The sequence below is a fragment of the Salarias fasciatus genome, chromosome 23, assembly GCF_902148845.1.
Source record: "Salarias fasciatus chromosome 23, fSalaFa1.1, whole genome shotgun sequence".
Taxonomy (NCBI): domain Eukaryota; kingdom Metazoa; phylum Chordata; class Actinopteri; order Blenniiformes; family Blenniidae; genus Salarias; species Salarias fasciatus.
The window spans coordinates 35,133,544-35,152,349 of NC_043766.1; the positions used below are offsets into that span (position 1 = coordinate 35,133,544).

The window sequence follows — 18,806 nt, forward strand, 5'->3', positions numbered from 1 at the left end:
TAGATTCCATCAAGATAGAAAGGCTTGATTTAAGAGAAGTTCTGTGAAATCAAGACAATTTTCACTTGTTCTAATGGTGGATTTTTTTTTTTTTTTACTAATTTCAAAGTAAAAGTATCTTAATTTATCTTTTTTTTTTCATTTAACTGGTGATTGTGTATTGATTACCAGTTCACAAATGGTGCAATTAATCATAGCGACAGTCAGATTTGCAATTAATTACTTCAAAAAGATAACTGATTGACACTGCTGAAATAAAACAATTTTCAAATTGTTTCATATCTGTCGGATGAAGATGTTGTGGACGAGAACTTTGAATATGAAGGGTGTCCTTACAGTTTGGAGCCAGACTATACACACTCAAAAAAACAGAACATTGGATTTAAATAACAAGGTAACGTCAACCGGTCCCACATAACTTTTTTAATTTAAACTGTAAAAATACTAGATGACTACATTTCAGCAAACCGTCTTAATTAAGTGCTACATCACACAGTTAAGCTGAATTTATTAAAAATGTTGAATTTTACTAAATGTCATTACGTTAAATTTAGTAAACATGTTCAATTTATTAAACACACTGAATTTACTAAATATCATTATGTTGACTTTATTAAGCACGCTGAACTTACTACATGCCGTTATGCTTAATTTACTAAAACATCATTATGTTGAATTTATTAATCATTACATTGAATTTATGGTATTAATCATCATTGTGTTGAATTTAATAAACACTGGAGGACCTCAATAAATACCACATGTCACTTTACATTACTCATGTTTTTTCTATCTAAATCAAATTCCAAAAAACAGGCAATATAAACCCAATATACATGTAGAAACTGCTGTTCCAAACGTATGAGAAACTCCTTTGCCCTACTTGTATAGTTTACCTCTGAGGACCTGTACCTTCCGTGACCGTTTCTGTCCATCCATGTCCATCAGCACCTTCTGAATGAATTCAAAGGTGCACCTGAGGTTTCTGGGGTATTCCAGATTTCACTACATTCGTAAGTGCAAGCTTAAACTCTAGTATGCAAAGCGGAAGCCATTTATCGACAACGCCCAGAAACGCCGCCGGCTTCGCTGGGCCCGAGCTCATCTAAGATGGACTGATGCAAAGTGGAAAAGTGCTCTGTGGTCTGACGAGTCCAGATTCTGTTTCTGTTAACAATTTACACAACGTGCCAACTTCACTGGTTTTGTATTTAAGTGCAGCTTCATGATGGAAGTCCACTGGTCTGTGATCGTAGCGCCAGCATGACTAACTTTCGAGTCATCCATAATCAATATGTCAGATGACCGGTATCATAGTTGACTGACATCGCAGGCGGGCCACACGAACTCTGAGATCCACATCGGAGCCTAATGTTCCCATGTGGATCCAGTGATCTGCATTATTTTATCTTTATCTGGTAAATGTCCCACCCAGTAAAGATCATGTCACAATCAATGACAATCATAAGGAGGGCTCTTTATCACGAATCACCCAAAGGGTCACCAGTAATTTACCTCACGTGGAGCAAACAGAGCTGGCCGTCTGCTTTGGAGCTGTGCGACGAAGGGCATCTCTGTGACCATTTCTTGTCTTCTGTAGGCAAAGGTTCTTTCCATTTTCATTGTGATCTGTGTGTTTTTATGGGAGTCTTTCTGCTTATGCTCCAAAACCAGTGCTTGCCTCTGGGCTTCGAGAGTCTCTGTAGTCTCGCCCTCTGGATAATAAGGGAGGAAATCCACTTCAGCTTTATGTGGCTTCTTCACTTGGTTGGGACTTCGGTTGGAGGTACCCAGCTCTTTCTTCCTTTTCACAGAATTTAGGCTCAACTCTAAGTAGCCGACGTTCCTCGGTATTTGGCGATAGTTGTTCATTTTAGTGCCCAAACTTATCTTCCAGCCACCATAACCAGTTCCTTGATTTCCTAAACAAGGCTGTTTTGCAACCAGAGCTCGAGCCACTTGTTCCAAGTCTTCGCTCTCAGGATACATTTTGTACTTGACTATTTCTTTTACCAACACGTCCAGAATGCCTGATCTAAGATGCCTTTGCGACAGGCATCATTGGCCTCAGCTAGCTGATGTTCTATCTCAACAGCAAACAGCATAGTGAAGGTCTGGGGCCATGGCTGTGATCTCAAGGATGACCCTGAATCTGTGGATGATGATGAATTTGAGGTTGAGGCAGAGGACAGAATGTCTGTGTCTGATGCTGAGGACAAAGCATCATCTGATCGTTGAAGCAGACGGCCTGATGGTCCTCCAAGTGTGAGGGGTCATCATGAGGGGTAGTACCTGACTCATTTCTTAGATAAATTACTTTCACTGTGCTCCTGTCTTTTATTAGGGAAGTGGATGACAAGTTCACAAAGTCATTGTCGAATCTTGCATCTCTGAACTGCAGTCTAAAATTTCCCAAACCGCCATCTCGGTTGAAAGTGCACGTCAAAACTGTATTTGTATGATAAAAGACACGTCATAAACACATGATCATTTCATCAACCCGTCCGACGTGTTCAAAAAAAATTTCAGAGAATTCTTGGAGGCCCCCACAAGATCCATGCACAACTATCATGCCCTTTTTGTAGTCAATGCCATTAATGGAGGCACAATTGGCAAGGTCGACAGCAGTGACTTCAGGGTATTTCAAGGTGAGGATCTGCGCAACATCTTCGTTTAGAACATCAAGGGGGACCTTTGAGACTTGTGACACTTCCAAGGGTGATTGTTCACTTTCAGGTATGTTCATATGATAGCCCACCATCAACTGATGTTTTTTTTTTTTTGCCAATGACAAAGTGATGTTCCGGAAGTTCTTTTATGCCTGACAATCTGCTTAAAAAAGCTGTGTTTTGCCTCATATCTCATGGTCCATAGTGCTACTAGGAGACCAAAGATTTTTTGTTTTTTTATCAATTCTGGATAATGTTCCAGAAAACGATGTTTTGGCAGTAAATTTTTATCAGGAAACACTTCCTTAAAACGCTGTCGGTGCTCTGAGATTTTAAGCTCCAAATAATCAATGGTCTCTGCACAATGAATGGGAGCAACAACTAAATCAACAATGTCTTTTAGATCCAAAATCGACTGCCAGGCAGGTTCATCATCAGGAACAAGTGTGCCAACCATCCAAGGAAGTAACCTGAGGAGACACCAGTTTTCATGGGCATTGCCACCAATCCACTGAGTCTTCACTTTTTTTTGCAACAAAGTCTTGGGTAACAAATGAGGCCGGTTTGTCTTATCACTTGTACGGGAACACTGTCATGAGAGTGTTGATGCCATCAAAAGTGAAAAACTTCTTGGACAGGAAAACACTGAGGTACAGCACTAGTTCAACTGGAACTATACCCTCAAAAAGATCATGGACGGTGTCTGGGGGATAACCACTAACGACATTGAAGTGAGACAGACTTTGAGTCAAAACACAAGGTCTTTTAACAGCAAAGCAGGTTTCTCCCTTTTCCTGAGCCTTTGTGACGTGACTCTGATGCTCGTCCTTGGTTCTGCTGTGAAATGCTCCTGATCTCACTCCTTTTTCCTTAATTTCACGGTCCTCAGCTGTACAGAAGCGACAGTAATACTTCCCTGAGAAACTCTCCACAAACCCGGCTAGCCCATGAGCCCCAAAGTTATCTGCAATAACACACTGTACTGTGCCCAGGTTGTGGAATAAACAACCCCTGCTTCTCCAGTGTCACTAGGTCATGCAAAAGAGGCTCTAATACTTTTTCATAGCCAAACTCTCTGACGTGGCTACTTTTGCACAACAATACCAAGTAAATTGAGGACAATGCTGAGTTGACTACCATGGGGTGAATTGCCTAGAACCCAGTAAATAGCACAAAGCTTGCTTCACAATCCGGAAATGAACAACACAACTGTTGATTTACTTGACAGGCTGCATGACTATCAAGAACTTTATCAACGACGTTCTTATGCTCCAGCAGCTGTTGTAGAGACTTCAGTAAGGGAGCGTACTGAAATGCTCCTTGTGGTATTTTTGACGTTTGAATCCTGCAGCTAGTGAACCGTCCTTGGCAATTGCTTTAAGCAAAGGATTATGCGTAGAAATAGCAATGCTCAGCTCATCAATTATTAACTGATCAACATGCTTTTTGAAAACATCCACAGCTGTACTGTTTGTTACTGGCACAACAGCAGAGGTGGAAATAAAGTGCGAGTCTTCTAGCAACATATCAATTGCTGAGCTTGGAACAAGCTTGAATTAATCTCCAACTTTAGAAGAACAGATGAAAATTTATGAATAACTGCGTCTTCTAGATTTTCATTTTTGTCCTTGTCAAGTAACTGGTCAGAATCTAAATCAGAACCTGTTTCTGTAAGATCAGTGCCAAGTTCTTCAGGTGAATTATCCTCATTTACATTACTGCTTGTCACTACTCCAACTTTCAAGTTGTTCACTGTGCAGCTGCTGTGCTTTCTGTTCTTACGAGATCTGAATGAAGCATATATATTAGATTGATAAGAACAGTTCTGATACGTACAAGTGACAGTCTCAACGCCTTTTAAGTGGGTGTAAATATGGGCAAAGTGTTCTCTACTAGATGCTATGGCGCTTCCTGGACCCAGAAAACGTGTATGTTTCTAACTCTGCACTTTTAGGTGAAACATGAGATTGTTTTAAATGAGCATGGGCGTTCATAATACGTGCATGGATATGGGTGTCTCTGGCCGAAATGGCTAATTCGTAGTGCTTCAGCAGCTCGTACCTTTTACGAAAAGTTGCCGAACACTCTTTGCATCTCCACATAACCTAGAGAAATAGAAAAAGAGTCATTCATCAACATAGATTTTCCATAAAATCAATATGTAACTTTGATGTTTTCATTAAAACTGAATTCATTTATTGCTTACAATTCATGCATTTAAAAAAAAAAATCATGCAGACTTTACAAAATTCAATGAATTGCAGTGTCAGCTGCCCCCCCCCCCCCACCACCACGTTCCTCCCCTGTTCTTCTGACTCTTCCTCTATCTTCTCTCCTCCTCCACTGTTTCTCCCCTGTAATTCTGTCCTCCCCTCCCGTCCTCCACTGTTCCTCTGCTTTTCCTGTCCGTCCTCAACTCTGCCAGAGACTCATTTTTGTTGTCCATAATGTGAATATTAAGACAATGTTATTTGTAAAAATACTCTCAAAATGAACACAAATAACAGCAGTGCAAACAGACAAATAGAATAAAAGGAGGATATATAAATATAAAAGGAGAAAATTTCTAAATGTATCCTATAAACTCAGCTAACAACACAACCGAAGAAAATACAGTAAGTTGATAACCGTTCAAACCGTTAATAACTGCGATTTTTTTTTTTCAATATAACGGCTCCTGGCTTCCTTATTAAGCATAAGTTGATATATATCCGACCCTTTTCGGCATTTCAGCATTTTTTTCTTGCTTCCTGCAGCTCTAATCGTACATCTTCTCCTGCTCGTGTCTGGATTTGTTACGTGTTCGTTTACACTCGTGAGCGGCCAACATGTCCGCCACTCCCCACAATGCAACGCGTCCACAAACTCAAAGTCACAATGTTTTCGTTGCTTAAATATAAGCACGCCGTTACTCTTGATATACTTTCATAAGCAGAAACTTTTTTCAAAAGCCTGTCCAGAAGGTGCGCTTGATTTTCTCACCCGGTGTTCCAGGAACCCAGCTGCCTCGTGGCCACGAAAAACAACTTTATACACAAATTAAACTCATTTCGTGACTGAGTTAAAGGTGCGTTGTAGCCTATAGTTAATTCTATTTCCACCGTGTCGCGTCTGGAGCTCGGTACTGACCAGGAAATTGAGGAAAACGCTTTGGGACAAACCTCATTTTTTAAGTGACTGCGTTGACTAAATTGTATTAAATAGTATTGGATAATCCCAAGATTTGTATTGTTATCAAAATGTAATGTAACTCTCATGTTTTTTTCACTAAAAATGAATTCATTACAGTTTTTCAACACAAATGTCCGCCACTCGATTTTGGATCTAAATTTCTCCTGAACCACAGTTCGCATCAGAAAAGCATTGATCGATTGAAAGTCCGTTATTTGTCCCGCGTGGGGAAACAGCAGGGCCGCAGCAGCAAAAAACACAGAAAGAAAAGTAGAAAAATACACAGCCCAACCATACAAGGAAAAGTTAAATCTAATTTGTATGTAAAATTACAGAAATATACTGACCGACACAACTAAATATTAAATATAAATTAAATACAAATTTAAGACAGATATAATTAAGTAATAGATATAAACTGACAGATATAAATTAAATATAAATTTACATAAAGATCTAAGACAGATATAATTAAATAAATAACAGATATAAAGATAAACATTAGCAGATACAAAGAGATATTTAAGATAGATGTTTAAGACGGACATATATATATATATATATATATATATATATATATATATATACACACACACACACACACACACACACACACACACACACACACATATATACATATATATTTATTTATATATATGTGTGTGTGTGTGTGTATATATATATATATATATATATATTATAGTAATAACAGATATGTTAGATATAATTTAAATATACATTTAAGACAGACAGTGAGTGGGTGATGATTGCACATGATAAAATGAAGGTGCAGATTATCCTGACATATGGGAGTGTGTGTGATGTGTGTGTTGTGTCTAGTTGGAGCAGTGCTCGGTAATCCTTTAAGACTAATGAATACTAAAGCTGACTCAATACAGTGCCCGGGTTTTCCGGAAGTTTCCACAGTGAAGGCAGTTTACTGACATTTCTATTATTGTTAGATGTAACTTAGTTTTTTCAAGTGTACCATATTTTTTATATGTATTTTCTATCCTAATTGTTTTTTTTTTTTTGTGACGATTTTACTCAAAATACTGGTCGTTTCCAAGCCCTCATTCTTCAGTACAAGACAATGCAGACCCATCCAAGATGGCCGCCACACTGAGAAGTCTACTTTCTACACATCTGTGTCAGAGAACAGTCAAATCTGTTGGCCAACCAAGCACTGTTCATGTGGCTGCACTGTGCAGTCTGTCCAGCAGGGGGCAGCCAAACACCATACAAGTTCAACACACACACAGTCTGCTCTGTTACTGTGTGTGTAGAAACCAGTATGCCTTACCTCTCTTGGGCATCAGGACAAAGAAGCTAATAGGATCCTTACTTGAGCAGTTTTGATGTAGATGCAGTAGCCAATAGTCTAGAGCAGGGGTCGGCAACCCTTGGCACGCGTGCCACGGGTGGCACGCGTGGCACTAACACTGGGCACGTTTACATGCCACCCATATAATGGCTTATAAGGCAGAGCGGATGTGTCATGCAGACGTCCGAGTGGATCTGCTTCACTCTGAGCGGATTGTATTTCGGAGCTGATTGTACGAGGTGGTGTAGACCGATCGATAACCCGCTCCGTGTCTTATATAAAAGCTGCCTGACAGCGGAGCGAAAAAAACGGGGGATTATTTGTTCTGCATGCGCGCCCCCGTATATAGTGACGTGACGACGTGCGCAGTAAACGGGAAACAGGACTGTCAAAAACAAGCAGAAAAACGTCTTTTTAATAAAAACCCCGAGAGAAAAAACACTGGAGAGAAGAAATGGAAGCATATCGCGCTACAGCGAGTTGTGTAAAGAGCTCCATAGCAAAAAATGAGTGATCGCCCCACCGGTGTTATGGATTAACTGGTTCCCGTGTTAACGAGTGACGGTGGACTTCTGTGTAAACACATGCTGATAACAGCAGCTGTTAAAGTAAGACTCATAAAAGACTTTAAACTTATACATTCACTGTAACTGTAGAAAACCGACGTTCGCTAGATCGACTTCAAGTCTCATTCATCTATTGGTCACAAGTTAACACGGGCACCAGTTAATTCGAAACATGAGCATGCAGAGCACAAAACACAAAGTTTATGAAAGCACTTTTTGGAGTAACAGAAAAAATATCTTTAAAGATATGTTTGTATCTGCTTTATCTGAAAGGAATACATTTCCAGGTATGTTGGAAATCTTTTTGTATTTTGTGTTAACTTGCGTTTTAGTTGATAATGGCACACACATTGATGAGAAAATTTTAAACTGGCACTCCATGACAAAAAGGTTGCCGACCCCTGGTCTAGAGTAAACAATATGTATCAGTATTCAAAATAAATAAAGCACCTGTTACACTTGCGGCGACTCTTAGGGAGGCTCACTGAGCACGGCCTGATCATCAATCCAGCCTAGGTCACCAATGTGGAGGTTGCGGAAGGAGGAGACGGACGCTGGACTCGAATTAAGCGAGATTTATTCTTCACACCGACAGTGACAGCTGTCATCCAGGAAGCCTCCATTGACGGAACACTTCCGCCTATTTAACCCCACCGACAGCGCAACAGCCCCCCCCCCCCCCCCCCCCCCCCCACGTCACCAACCCCGCCCCTTCTAATGTGAGGTAACTCCCTCCCCACACACACCACAGGGTAATATTTTTAAAGCTGAAGAAATCTTAGAAACCAGGAAGTAGTGACCATTTTCAAGAACCAGGAAGTAGTGACCAGTTACAGGAAGTAGTGACCAATGACGTATAGAATTACCAGACCGCTCACTTCCCCCTGAGAGACGGCAAATCGCAGCTGACTTCCATTAGGGGCAAAAAGCGAATTCAGAGTGGGACGCCAGCACGGTATGTCACTTTGTGTGTCGTGATTTACCAAGGTGCAGTAAACTTCTGTGTTGGAATCAAGTCACAATGCTTGAGATGCGTTGAGAACAGCAGGTCAGGAGACCCCAGACCAGCACTGGACGGGTTTTTCTGCAGCTGAGCAGGTTCTCCTCAGGAGCTCCTGACCTGCTGACGGGGGACAAGGCTGTTTCTGTCATCAGAAAGTGAGTAAATGAACTAGAAATCTGTTTGAGACGGTGAACAGCACGGCACGATCATATCTGACACTGAAAAGTACAGACGTTACTGCGTAGCACGTCTGTTATCTTATATCTGTTATTTATTTCATTATATCTGTCTTAGATCTTTATGTAAATTATATTTAATTTATATCTGTCAGTTTATATCTATTACTTAATTATATATGTCTTAATTTGTATTTAAATTATATTTAATTTATATTGAATACTTAGTTGTGTCGGTCAGTATATTCCTGTTATTTAATTATATCTATCCTAATTTTACATACAAATTGCATTTAACTTTGTCTTGTATAGTTGGCTTTGTATTTTTCTATTTTTCTTTCGGCGTTGTTTTTGCTGCTGCAACCCTGCAGTTTCCCCATGAGGAACAAATAAAGGACTTTCAGTTCAGTTCAATATGTCAGTGTGCACTTCTGTCATGTCCTGTAAATAAACTTTTCTATTTTTTGTTGCAATTACTGTGTTTCGTTTTTTTCCATTTCTTGTCTTCCTTTGGCTGTTTCCACTCAGTCAGTTTTAATTATTCTAGAAATGAGTGTCCGTTGTATTCGGTGAACCTCTTCTGATTAAATTGACTTCACTTTTTATTACACCACTTACTTTATTTTTTACATTTTACTCTGGAGAACCTCTGTGTATGTTAAGGTATTACATAAATAATGTGTGTGTTCTGACTGCAAGAATTGCTCCTCCAGAAACTTTTTATGGCCATTTTTGTGGGAGGAAAAAAAAACCAACCACTCCAAGGCCTGTGGGTCTGAGCCGCTGTGAAAGTCCAACTGAATCATTTGAATTGGAGAAAAATTGTTTAACACACTAACTTTCTTATTTGGCATTGGTTCAAATATTTTTTTAGAGCCCATGCAAGTGAAACACTGACGCTACAGAAAGAATGAAGCATTTGTTCTTGGCACAGTCACTGCATCAGCATCCAGCAGTCATGATGGTTTTTTTTTTTTTAATTTACTGACTGTGGAAACTCGGTGGCTGCGTCACGCTTGGTTTCAATGTCGTATAAATGAAATACTAAATACGAAATACAGCTGTATTTCTAAATAGAGGCTCTGTGTTTGTTATCATATGAGTGTGATCGCCATAGAAACAGGCTTTATTTTTTCTTTTCTGTGAGGGCTAAACAACGCTGTGATCGCCATGACAGCGTGCCTAGGACAGAGATGTTACTGTCTGCTAACAATAAAAGCCACAATATAACACATATTGTCCCATCAGTGTTGACAAGCAGGCCTTGAAGTCAGTGTATTTACCCAGGATTCCACAGCGCCCCGCAGCTTCTTGCACCTACCGGAAGTCGGCGCCGATTTGCCATGGCGCCGCTGCTGTCCGCCGAGCAGCGAGCGGTCTAGTAATTCTATACGTCCTTGGTAGTGACCATTTACAAGAACCAGGAAGTAGTGACCAGTCACAGGAACCATTAAGTAGTGACCAGTTACATGAACCAGGAAGTATTCACCCATTACTGGAAGTAGTGACCAGTTATAGGAAGCAGAAAGTAGTGACCATTCACAGGAACCAGGAAGTAGTGACCATTAACAGGAACCAGGAAGTAGTGACAATTAACAGGAATCAGGAAATAGTGACCATTTACAGGAATCAGGAAGTAGTGATGTTTACTGGAACCAGGAAGTCATGTCCATTAACAGGAACCAGGAAGTAGCAACCAGTTACCAGAACCAGGAAGTAGTGACAATTTACAGGAAGTAGTGACCATTAACAGGAAGTAGTGACTATTTACAGAAACCAGGAAGTAGTGACAACTTACAGGAAGTAGTGACCATTAACAGGAATTAGTGATTATTTACAGGAACCAGAAAATAGTGATGGATGACAGAAACCAGGAAGTGGTGGACCACAGGAAACAGGAAGTTGGGATGAGGTAATTGAACAAGGAAGTAGTGACGGGCTACAGGAACTAGGAAGTTGCAATGGACCACAGAAACCAGGAAGTACATCAAAACAAACAAACAAACCATCGTTTAATCACTTTTTATTTTATTTTGAAGGAAACAAAAAGCTAAATTAATATACATTGATGATATAAAACAAAAGAAAAACTTTTAATTTGTGAAAAGCTAGCAAGCGGTTTCTGACCATCTCCATGGAGACGGCCATGTGTGCAATCGCTATGCTCGGCTAACATTAAGCAATTAGTGCATTAGCATTGACAAGGAAAAACAATTAGCAGAGTGGGGGGGGGGCGGGGCTTCCGGTCTCTGTGACAACGGGCTGCAGTGGAAGACACTATTCAAGTCCTGAGAGCCGTCTCCACGGCGACGGCTAACCTAAGCTAACCTTCAGTTGATGAGGGGAGGGGAGGGCGGGGCCTGTCGCCGTGGCGCCGCGCCGCTAGGAGAGCACATCCAGGACGACGGTGCCGCGCTGCCTCTTGAGCAAGGCCACCGCCTGCTCGTGCGTCGCCCCCTGCAGGCTCTCGCCGTTCACCGCCACGATCTGGTCGCCGCGCCGCAGGCGGCCGCCGCCGCTGCCCTCTGCCGCCGCGCCCTGGAGCACAGCGAGCACAGGCTAAGCTAGCAGCGGTAGGCTAAACAGGATAAGCTAGCCACGATAAGCTTACCATGCTAAAATAATCATACGAAGAAAGCAACGCTAAGCTAAATATGTGAACATAATCAACTAAATGAACAAAACCATGCTAAGCTAAACCACACTAGTATAATCATAACAAAGCTATGCTAAGCTAACCATACTAAGATAATGTTACGAAGACCATGAGAAGCTAACCACACCAAGATGATCATGCAAAGCTAACCATGCTAATATACTCATGCTAAGAAAGCCATGCTAAGCTAACCACATGAAGATAATCATGCTAACAAAGCCATGCTAAGTTAAACCATGATAATATAATCAAATTAAGAAAGCTATGCTAAGCAAAACCATGCTAATATATTCATGCTAATGATAACGATGCTGAGGTAGCAATGCTAAGCTAACCATAAGAAGCTAAACACAGTGACAAAGCTTATAATACACTAAAAGGCATTTATAATATTTAAAATAAAACATTTCCCAACTTTTAGACATTTCACATCCCATTTTGAACCTTTGATGTCTCTTAATTTGAAATTCTCAAGAAAAAATAAATAAAAATGCAGCTTCCTGTTTTAGGAAAAATAAATGTTTCCATCATTTCTCATTTGTTTTTGTTTTATTCATGTAATTATGTACTTATTCAATTATTAATTTTATCTTACATATTTTCCATTTAAATTTTCTATATATTTTAATCTTATATTATTTGTTATTTTTTATTTCTGATTTTATTTGTATTTTTTCTTTACTTTCTCTTATTTATAAAATACATACTTTTTATTATTGTCTTTACTTTTGCCATATGATTTCTCCTCTTTCATGTAATTAGTTGTAATATGTTATATGTATATATATATATATATATATATATACATATATATATATATATATATATATATATAGGACTGTCTCAGAAAATTAGAATATTGTGATAAAGTTCTTTATTTTCTGAAATGCAATTAAAAAAACAAAAATGTCATACATTCTGGATTCATTACAAATCAACTGAGATATTTCAAGCCTTTTATTATTTTAATATTGCTGATTATGGCTTACAGCTTAAGAAAACTCAAAAATCCTATCTCAAAATATTAGAATATTTCCTCAGACCAAGTAAAAAACAAAATTATAACAGCAAAACAAAATCAAACATTTGAAAATGTCCATTAATGCACTCAGTGCTTGGTTGGGAATCCTTTTGCACGAATTACTGCATCAATGCGGCGTGTCATGGAGGCAATCAGCCTGTGGCATTGCTGAGGTGTTATGGATGCCCAGGATGCTTCAATAGTGGCCTTTAGCTCATTTGCATTGTTGGGTCTGGTGTCTTTCAGCTTCTTCTTGACAATACCCCACAAATTCTCAATGGGGTTCAGGTCAGGGGAATTGGCAGGCCAATGGAGGACAGTAATGCCATGGTCAGTACACCAGTTACTGGTGGTTTTGGCACTGTGGGCAGGTGCCAGATCATGCTGGAAAATGAAATCATCATCTCCATAGAGCTTTTCAGCAGAAGGAAGCATGCAGTGCTCTAAAATCTCTTGGTACACAGCTGCATTTACTCTGGACTTGATGAGACACAGTGGACCAACACCAGCAGCTGACATGGCTCCAAACCATCGCTGACTGTGGGAACTTCACACTGGATTTCAAGCAACTTGGATTTTGCTCCTCTCCAGCCTTTCTCCAGACTCTGGCGCCTTGACTTCCAAATGAAATACAAAACTTGCTTTGGTCTGAAAAGAGGACTTTGGACCACTCTTCAACTGTCCAGTGCTTCTTTTCCACAGCCCAAGTCAGACGCTTTTTCCATTGTCTTGAGTTCAGAAGTGGCTTGACCATGGGAATACGGCTATTGTAGCCCATTTCCCGGACACGTCTGTGAACAGTGGCTTTTGATACCTGGACTCCAGCTTCAGTCCACTGTCGTTGAAGCTCCCCCAAATTCTGGAAGCAACTCTTCTTCACAATGCTGTTAAGCCTGCGGTCATGTCTCTTGGTTGTGCAGCGTTTCCTGCCACATTTCTCCCTTCCAACAGACTTTATGTGAATGTACTTTGAAACTGCACTCTGTGAACAGCCTGCTCTTTGAGAAATTTCTTTTTGTGTCTTACCCTCCTGATGGAGGGGGTCAATGATGGTCCTCTGGACAGCAGTCAGATCAGCAGTCTTCCCCATACTTGTGATTTAGTTTACTGAACCAAGCTGAGTGTTTCTCAAGGCTCAGGAAACACTTGCAGGTGTTTCGAGTTATTTAGACGATTCAAGTGATTAGTTAAATAGCCTACTAGTATACTTTTTCATGATATTCTAATATTTTGAGATAGGATTTTTGAGTTTTCTTAAGCTGTAAGCCATAATCAGCAATATTAAAATAATAAAAGGCTTGAAATATCTCAGTTGATTTATAATGAATCCAGAATGTATGACAGTTTTGTTTTTTTAATTGCATTTCAGAAAATAAAGAACTTTATCACAATATTCTAATTTTCTGAGACAGTCCTGTATATATATACATAAATGCTTATTTTCTATTTCATCTGCTATTTATTGATTTTAATGCTGTATTACTAATTATTACTGTTACTGTTACTATTACTGATAATTATTGTTTATGTTATGTATTTGTTCTTTATTTATTTATTTGTTTATTTGCTGTTGTGCGCACGCCACCTTGCTGAAGACGGTCTTGACGTAGACGGGCAGGTCGCCGTGCGGGCTGCCGAAGCCGCCCACGATGCTGAAGCCCAGACCGCTGGGGCCTTTCTGCAGGGAGACGGAGCGGAGCCGTGGCATGCTGGGAAAAAAAAACAAAAAACAAAAACAAACAAAAAAGAAAACAGCATGACTCAGCAACTTTCCTGACCATATTTTTAACAGTTTGGTTGATGACCACATATGATGACTTGGCATTTTTTTAAAGATGGCCGCCCGCATGGGATGACTCTGCATTTCTTTAAAGATGGCTGCTCCAATGCTTGTGACTCGGCAATTTTTAAAGATGGCCGCCCGCATATGATGACTCAGCATTTTTTTCAGACGGTCGCTCGCATACGATGACTGCATTTTCTTAAAGATGGCCGCCCACACATGATGACTCAGCACTTTCTAAAGATGACTCAAGACGACATTTTTTTTGAAGATGGCTGCCGTTTGTGACGGCTCTGCATTTATTCAAAGATGGCCGCTCACACAGCATTGCTTCAGCCATGATTCAGCGTTTCTGTGTGTGTGTGTGTGTGTGTGTGTGTGTGTGTGTGTGTGTGTGTGTGTGTGTGTGTGTGTGTGCACTCACTCGGTCTCAGTTAAATTCTCCACCTGGGAAGCGATGGCGCTCATGTTGGTGTCTGCAGCCACCTGGAACACAAAATATGTGTGAGTGTGTGTGTGTGTTTGTATAGTGCTAGTGTGTGTGTGTGTGTGTGTGTGTGTGTGTGTGTGTGTGTGTGTGTGTGTGAGAGAGACCTGCAGTTGGAGGTGTGTGTCATTCTTCAGGATGTCCACGACCTCGCCGTGAGTCAGGCCGTCGACGGGGCGGCCGTTGATGCTGACCAGCCGGTCGCCGACCTGGACACACACACACACACACACACACACACACACACACACACACACACACACACACACACACACTTTTTTATGTGTGTCTATTACTCTTTGCATGTGCGTCACAAAGAATTTCACATAACATTTCACGCAAAACTTCAAGTAAAATTTCACATAGAATTTCACGTACAACTTCACGTATAATTTGAAGTAGAAATTCACATTGAACTTCACGTAGAATTTCTCGTACAATTTCGTCTAAAAGTTCTCGTGGAATTTCATGAAGAATGTGAAGTACAATTTCACGTAGAATTCCACGTACACCTTCACATAGAATTTCACGTAGAACCTCACATACAATTTCACGTAGAACTTTACGTACAATTCCACGTATAATTTCATGTACAATTTAACGTAGACCTTCACATAGAATTTCACGTAGAACTTCATGTAAAAAAATCACGTTGAATTTCACGTAGAACCTCACATAGAATTTCACGTAGAAACTCACATAGAATTTTACAGAAAACTTCACCTACAATTTCACGTAGAATTTCTTGCAGAACTTCACGTAGAATTTCACGCACAATTTCATGTACAATTTCAAGTAGAACTTCACATACAATTTCATATAGAACTTCACGTAGAATTTCACAGAGGCCACACAAACACACACACTGTAACACACACACAGACTCTCACACACACACTCACCTTGAGCTTCCTCGTTCTGGCCGCCGCCCCGTCAGCCTGGATCATGGCGATAAAGATGGGGGCGTGGCCAAGCGGACTGCCCCGCCCCCCGGCGATGCTGAGGCCCAGGGGCAGCCAGGGGTCCTGTGGGGGGGTGGGGGGGGGGGGGGGGGCAATAAATTAAATTATACTGCTTTAGTGTGTGTGTGTGTGTGTGTGTGTGTGTGTGTGTGTGTGTTCTCTCTACCCGGTTCAGCTCCACGGTTCGAATCCCGGGCTGCTCTGCTGTGAAAACACACACACACTGGAGTCACTCTAATGATGTCACCACCGATGACGTCGTCACGGCGACGTTGCTGCCATACGTCACCTGAGTCGTCGCCGTCAGCGGCCGTCGGCGTGGGGACGCCGTCGCCGTCATCCTCTGAAGGGGCAGGGCTCTCTGACGGGAGGGGCGGAGTCACAGCGGCTGATCCGCTGACCTGGAGAGATGGAAATACACTGTAAAACATTTAAAACAATCTAGAATGTACTGTAATACATTTAAATCATTTAGAATGTACTGTAAAATATTTACAACCATCTAGAATGCACTATAAAACATTTGAAATCATCTAGTATGCACTGTAAAACATTTACAACAATGTAAAATGCACTGAAAAACATTTAAAATTAAAGCCGCAAGCGGCATTGGTCGGGACCGAGCCTCCCGGCCGGCCCGCAACTGAGACGTCCACCCATGAACATGCAAGTTGTTAGCATCTCCCTTCGTCTAAGATGTAGCTGTTAGCATCTCCCATCCACTAACATGGAGTAGTTAGCATCTCCCATCCACTAACATGGAGTTGTTAGCATCTGTCATCCACTAACATGGAGTATTTAGTATCTCCCATCCACTAACATGGAGTTCTTAGCATTTCCCACCCACTAACATGGAGCTATTAGCATCTGTCTTCCACTAACATGGAGTATTTAGCATCTCCCATCCACTAACATGGAGTAGTTTGCATCTCCCATCCACTAACATGGAGTTCTTAGCATCTGTCTTCCACTAACATGGAGAAGTTAGCATCTCCCATCTATTAACATGGAATTGTTAGCATCTCCCATCCACTAACATGGAGTAGTTAGCATCTCCCATTCACTAACATGGAGCTGTTAGCGTCTGTCATCCACTAAGATGGAGTAGTTAGCATGCCCCATCCACTAAAATGGAGCTGTTAGCATGTCCCATCCACTAACATGGAGTAGTTAGCATCTCCCATCCACTAACATGGAGTAGTTAGCATCTCCCATCCACTAACATGGAATAGTTAGCATCTCCCATCCACTAACATGGAGTAGCTAGCATCTCCCATCCACTAACATGGAGTAGTTAGCATCTCCCATCCACTAACATGGAATAGTTAGCATCTCCCATCCACGAACATGGAGTAGCTAGCGTCTCCCATCCACTAACATGGAGTAGTTAGCATCTCCCCACCACTAACATGGAGTAGTTAGCATCTCCCATCCACTAACATGGAGTAGCTCGCATCTCCCATCCACTAACATGGAGTAGTTAGCATCTCCCATCCACTAACATGGAGTAGCTAGCATCTGTCATCCACTAACAAGCAGGAGTTAGCATCTCCCATCCACTAACATGGAGTAGCTAGCATCTCCCATCCACTAACATGGAGTAGTTAGCATCTCCCATCCACTAACATGGAGTAGTTAGCATCTCCCATCCACTAACATGGAGTAGTTAGCATCTCCCATCCACTAACATGGAGTAGCTAGCATCTCCCATCCACTAACATGGAATAGCTAGCATCTCCCATCCACTAACATGGAGTAGTTAGCATCTCCCATCCACTAACATGGAGTAGTTAGCATCTCCCATCCACTAACATGGAGTAGTTAGCATCTCCCATCCACTAACATGGAGTAGCTAGCATCTCCCATCCACTAACATGGAGTAGTTAGCATCTCCCATCCACTAACATGGAGTAGCTAGCATCTTCCCTCCACTAACATGGAGTTCTTAGCATGTTCCATCCATTAACATGGAGCTGGTGGCATCAGTCATCCACTTACATGGAGTTGTTAGCATGTTCCATCCACTAACATGGAGTAGTTAGCTTCTCCCATCCACTAACATGGAGTAGTTAGCATCTCACATCCACTAACATGGAGTAGTTAGCATCTCCCATCCACTAACATGGAGTTGTTAGCATCTCCCATCCACTAACATGGAGTTGTTAGCATCTCCCATCCCCGAACATGTAGCTTTTAGCATCTCCCATCCACTAACATGGAGTAGTTAGCATCTCCCATTCACTAACATGGAGTAGTTAGCGTCTCCCATCCACTAACATGGAGTAGTTAGCATCTCCCATCCACTAACATGGAGTAGTTAGCATCTCCCATCCACTAACATGGAGTAGTTAGCATGTCCCATCCACTAACATGGAGTTGTTAGCATCTCCCATCCACTAACATGGAGTTGTTAGCATCTCCCATCCACTAACATGAAAATGTTAGCATCTACCATCTACTAACATGGAGTAGTTAGCATCTCCCATCCACTAACATGGAGTTATTAGCATCTCCCATCCAGTAACATGGAGTAGTTAGCATCTCCCATCCACTAACATGGAGTAGATAGCATCTCCCATCCACTAACATGGAGTAGTTAGCATCTCCCATCCACTAACATGGAGTAGTTAGCATCTCCCATCCACTAACATGGAGAAGTTCGCATCTTTCATCTACTAACATGGAATTGTTAGCATCTCCCATCCACTAACATGGGGTAGTTAGCATGTCTCATCCACTAACATGGAGTAGTTAGCATCTCCCATCCACTAACATGGAGTTGTTAGCATCTCCCATCTGCTTTTGAGAGTCACTGAATGAAGGCAATCAGTGTCAGAGTTTGATTGACAGCTGCTGTCAGCTGTGTAACTGCAATGCATGCCCATATATGGTAATGTGAGTTAGAGTGGAGAGAGGAGAAAATAAAAGTGTTTTTTGGGGAAACAACTGCTCCTTGTTCCTTTGCTGTTTGGCATAACTGAACACAAA

The 18,806-nt window shown here is 41.2% G+C and overlaps 2 protein-coding genes across 3 annotated transcripts in view; both read right to left on the reverse strand.

The window, feature by feature from the left end:
* The window catches only part of LOC115382236 (stonustoxin subunit alpha-like), an 829,400-nt gene that overhangs the window by 136,875 nt on the left and 673,719 nt on the right, over nt 1–18,806 (reverse strand). The window lies entirely within an intron of this gene.
* LOC115381309 (inaD-like protein) overlaps nt 10,916–18,806 on the reverse strand; it is a 53,519-nt gene continuing 45,628 nt past the window's right edge. The window contains exons 34-40 of the mRNA XM_030082588.1: nt 16,108–16,219; nt 15,985–16,022; nt 15,759–15,881; nt 14,964–15,065; nt 14,794–14,855; nt 14,172–14,295; nt 10,916–11,447 (exon numbers count right to left, since the gene is read on the reverse strand). Of these exons, the coding sequence (XP_029938448.1) occupies nt 11,292–11,447; nt 14,172–14,295; nt 14,794–14,855; nt 14,964–15,065; nt 15,759–15,881; nt 15,985–16,022; nt 16,108–16,219 (717 nt within the window). The 3' untranslated portion in view covers nt 10,916–11,291. The remainder of the gene's footprint in view (nt 11,448–14,171; nt 14,296–14,793; nt 14,856–14,963; nt 15,066–15,758; nt 15,882–15,984; nt 16,023–16,107; nt 16,220–18,806) is intronic.